The 4,249-nt window shown below is 49.4% G+C and overlaps 2 protein-coding genes across 2 annotated transcripts; both read right to left on the minus strand.

The window, feature by feature from the left end:
• Window positions 1–1,619: 1,619 nt before the first annotated feature.
• LACBIDRAFT_310568 (uncharacterized protein) lies at window positions 1,620–2,936 on the minus strand (the record flags this gene model as incomplete). The annotated part of the gene is made up of 3 exons (XM_001891202.1): window positions 1,620–2,348; window positions 2,415–2,702; window positions 2,765–2,936. The coding sequence occupies 3 exons, from the start codon at window positions 2,934–2,936 to the stop codon at window positions 1,705–1,707; spliced, it is 1,104 nt and encodes a 367-aa protein (XP_001891237.1). The 3' UTR covers window positions 1,620–1,704.
• A 133-nt stretch (window positions 2,937–3,069) lies between these two features.
• On the minus strand, window positions 3,070–4,215 carry LACBIDRAFT_336261 (uncharacterized protein; the record flags this gene model as incomplete). Its single annotated transcript, XM_001891203.1, has 4 exons — window positions 3,070–3,130; window positions 3,161–3,205; window positions 3,285–3,421; window positions 3,709–4,215. 4 exons carry the CDS (start codon window positions 4,213–4,215, stop codon window positions 3,070–3,072), a joined length of 750 nt encoding a protein of 249 aa, XP_001891238.1.
• Window positions 4,216–4,249: the final 34 nt, after the last annotated feature.

The raw sequence follows: 4,249 nt of genomic DNA on the forward strand, positions 1-4,249 counted from the left end.
TGCAAAGATGGCGGCGGTTTGTGGCCAAGTGACGTAGTGGTCTTCAGTGGGCAGTTTAGTTAAGATTACGGCTGCGGCGGACGGGGATGCAGCGAAGGATGCAGCGAGCTCGTTTTGTGAGATCGGTTTGGCGATGAGTTCGGAGGGGGTTCCGGTTCCCCGGAGCCAGGTTACGTTTTGCGAGACGAGGGAGTCGATGAAGGTCCAGCCGTGCCGTTTGACGATCAAGGTGAAAAGGTAGAGAATGGCGTCGTCGTCGTTTGGATAGGTCATAGCGAGTTTGTTGCGCCACTCTGGCTTGAGGAATGATTGGTATGTGGTTGGTACTGTGTCGTTGGGGGCTTTGTCGTCGTTGAAGACAATTGTACCGAACTCGCCTGCATAGATAAAGAAAGAAAAAATAATGATCTAGGTGTACGCGTAGAGAGGGTTTGGGAGCTTACCAATGAAGCAGCCTGTAAAAGCACCGTCTTCGTCTTTGAACGGTGACTGAATGTCGTTCCAGGTGGCTACCTTGTAGGGCAGCAATCGGTTCGCTTTCTTCCAGCGAGGAAAATCGTGCACAGTTTGAAGGAGTACGACGTCAGTACCATCGTCCTCTCCATTTGAAGTGTCGAAAGTACGATCAGCACGGCTGTCGTGGTACTTGGATAGGTCAACAGTTAGGTTGAACTCGACGTCTGGGAAACGCTTCGTGAAAGCGGCTATAATTCCTGCGCCATTTGATATTGCTTTGAAACAGAAAAAATGTTAAAACCGTTTTTGCCAAGAGACAAAAAAACAACTAGTTTACCGTCACCGCCCCAGGAGACTCTCAAAGTTCCTTTTTCCTTAAGAGCAGCTTGGTATATAGCGTCAAGGCTGCGAGATTCGATGCCTATAGGTTCGTGGCCATAAGATAGACAAAAGCCGGACGAGACCAGGGCAAGGAGGCAACAGCCAGCTAGGATGATGACACGAACCATTGCAGCTCAAGTGCGTTGGAAGTTGCTCGCCCTTCATGTTTTAAGACGTTTGCCTTTTATCCAGAAAGGAAGCCTTGAGGAAGCCTGGGTTGGTTTGTGCTAGCGCCATCCCTGATCATCCCGTTTCATCGGCTTAAGCTAACCTCATTTTCGGCCCTGGAGTAAGCAGTGCACGTAAAATCTGATAGATAAAGCTATCGTGAAATTGTCGCGTTGCAACTGACCCTCTGCTATTCCACGGCCATCTGCATGTTGGTTTGAAGTACTGGCTATGGGGAAAAGTTGTTGATTCTATTACAACGTTGGGACATAGAAAAAAAAATGGGTACGCTTGCGGTTTCTACTCACAAGGAGCCTGAGGAAACCTGATATTGATCAATCCGTTCCCACCACTGTCGCGGATTGAGTGATGAGTTTGAGTAAGGACTTGGTAAGGACACGGTGTTTTCGTCCCGTTGTGTTAGGGACTGCCATGGATTATGGTCCTATGGACATATTCAAGTAAGAATTAGGGACGTTGAGCACAGTTCGTCTTTGATGGGCTTAGTCAATTGCCGGTAATCAGAGCCCACTGGCAGCGGCCCCACGGCCGCCGTCTCATCTCAATTGGTCATAAGTACCAGTGCAAGGTCGACTGACTAGGTACCCTCGTAGGGGATAAGGTAAATATCTTGCGAACTGTGAAAACTATATTGCTGTCCGAAAACTGATTTACAAGCAGTGGCATAGTAAATGGCGACTAGATAACTGTCTTGTTGAGGAGAGGACTTACTCCCTGTGGGGTTCCCAACGTAGTCTCGAACTGGAACCTCCACCTCTCCACATTCGCGCGATCCTGCATAAACGTCACAAACCCAAGAGGGTTCGTAAGCGTCTGATTCAAAACCCCATCCGTATCAAATTGTTTCCTCGTTGCGTATCCGCTCGACGGAAAGCCATCCGCTTGCCATTCGTCGCTCATGATATAACTCATGAAGAGCTTGGCAGTTTCCGGCATCTTCGTGGTTGCAAAGATGGCGGCGGTTTGTGGCCAAGTGACGTAGTGGTCTTCAGTGGGCAGTTTAGTTAAGATTACGGCTGCGGCGGACGGGGATGCAGCGAAGGATGCAGCGAGCTCGTTTTGTGAGATCGGTTTGGCGATGAGTTCGGAGGGGGTTCCGGTTCCCCGGAGCCAGGTTACGTTTTGCGAGACGAGGGAGTCGATGAAGGTCCAGCCGTGCCGTTTGACGATCAAGGTGAAAAGGTAGAGAATGGCGTCGTCGTCGTTTGGATAGGTCATAGCGAGTTTGTTGCGCCACTCTGGCTTGAGGAATGATTGGTATGTGGTTGGTACTGTGTCGTTGGGGGCTTTGTCGTCGTTGAAGACAATTGTACCGAACTCGCCTGCATAGATAAAGAAAGAAAAAATAATGATCTAGGTGTACGCGTAGAGAGGGTTTGGGAGCTTACCAATGAAGCAGCCTGTAAAAGCACCGTCTTCGTCTTTGAACGGTGACTGAATGTCGTTCCAGGTGGCTACCTTGTAGGGCAGCAATCGGTTCGCTTTCTTCCAGCGAGGAAAATCGTGCACAGTTTGAAGGAGTACGACGTCAGTACCATCGTCCTCTCCATTTGAAGTGTCGAAAGTACGATCAGCACGGCTGTCGTGGTACTTGGATAGGTCAACAGTTAGGTTGAACTCGACGTCTGGGAAACGCTTCGTGAAAGCGGCTATAATTCCTGCGCCATTTGATATTGCTTTGAAACAGAAAAAATGTTAAAACCGTTTTTGCCAAGAGACAAAAAAACAACTAGTTTACCGTCACCGCCCCAGGAGACTCTCAAAGTTCCTTTTTCCTTAAGAGCAGCTTGGTATATAGCGTCAAGGCTGCGAGATTCGATGCCTATAGGTTCGTGGCCATAAGATAGACAAAAGCCGGACGAGACCAGGGCAAGGAGGCAACAGCCAGCTAGGATGATGACACGAACCATTGCAGCTCAAGTGCGTTGGAAGTTGCTCGCCCTTCATGTTTTAAGACGTTTGCCTTTTATCCAGAAAGGAAGCCTTGAGGAAGCCTGGGTTGGTTTGTGCTAGCGCCATCCCTGATCATCCCGTTTCATCGGCTTAAGCTAACCTCATTTTCGGCCCTGGAGTAAGCAGTGCACGTAAAATCTGATAGATAAAGCTATCGTGAAATTGTCGCGTTGCAACTGACCCTCTGCTATTCCACGGCCATCTGCATGTTGGTTTGAAGTACTGGCTATGGGGAAAAGTTGTTGATTCTATTACAACGTTGGGACATAGAAAAAAAAATGGGTACGCTTGCGGTTTCTACTCACAAGGAGCCTGAGGAAACCTGATATTGATCAATCCGTTCCCACCACTGTCGCGGATTGAGTGATGAGTTTGAGTAAGGACTTGGTAAGGACACGGTGTTTTCGTCCCGTTGTGTTAGGGACTGCCATGGATTATGGTCCTATGGACATATTCAAGTAAGAATTAGGGACGTTGAGCACAGTTCGTCTTTGATGGGCTTAGTCAATTGCCGGTAATCAGAGCCCACTGGCAGCGGCCCCACGGCCGCCGTCTCATCTCAATTGGTCATAAGTACCAGTGCAAGGTCGACTGACTAGGTACCCTCGTAGGGGATAAGGTAAATATCTTGCGAACTGTGAAAACTATATTGCTGTCCGAAAACTGATTTACAAGCAGTGGCATAGTAAATGGCGACTAGATAACTGTCTTGTTGAGGAGAGGACTTACTCCCTGTGGGGTTCCCAACGTAGTCTCGAACTGGAACCTCCACCTCTCCACATTCGCGCGATCCTGCATAAACGTCACAAACCCAAGAGGGTTCGTAAGCGTCTGATTCAAAACCCCATCCGTATCAAATTGTTTCCTCGTTGCGTATCCGCTCGACGGAAAGCCATCCGCTTGCCATTCGTCGCTCATGATATAACTCATGAAGAGCTTGGCAGTTTCCGGCATCTTCGTGGTTGCAAAGATGGCGGCGGTTTGTGGCCAAGTGACGTAGTGGTCTTCAGTGGGCAGTTTAGTTAAGATTACGGCTGCGGCGGACGGGGATGCAGCGAAGGATGCAGCGAGCTCGTTTTGTGAGATCGGTTTGGCGATGAGTTCGGAGGGGGTTCCGGTTCCCCGGAGCCAGGTTACGTTTTGCGAGACGAGGGAGTCGATGAAGGTCCAGCCGTGCCGTTTGACGATCAAGGTGAAAAGGTAGAGAATGGCGTCGTCGTCGTTTGGATAGGTCATAGCGAGTTTGTTGCGCCACTCTGGCTTGAGGANA

The sequence above is a fragment of the Laccaria bicolor genome, genomic scaffold (genome assembly GCF_000143565.1).
Source record: "Laccaria bicolor S238N-H82 LACBIscaffold_474 genomic scaffold, whole genome shotgun sequence".
Taxonomy (NCBI): Eukaryota; Fungi; Basidiomycota; class Agaricomycetes; order Agaricales; family Hydnangiaceae; genus Laccaria; species Laccaria bicolor.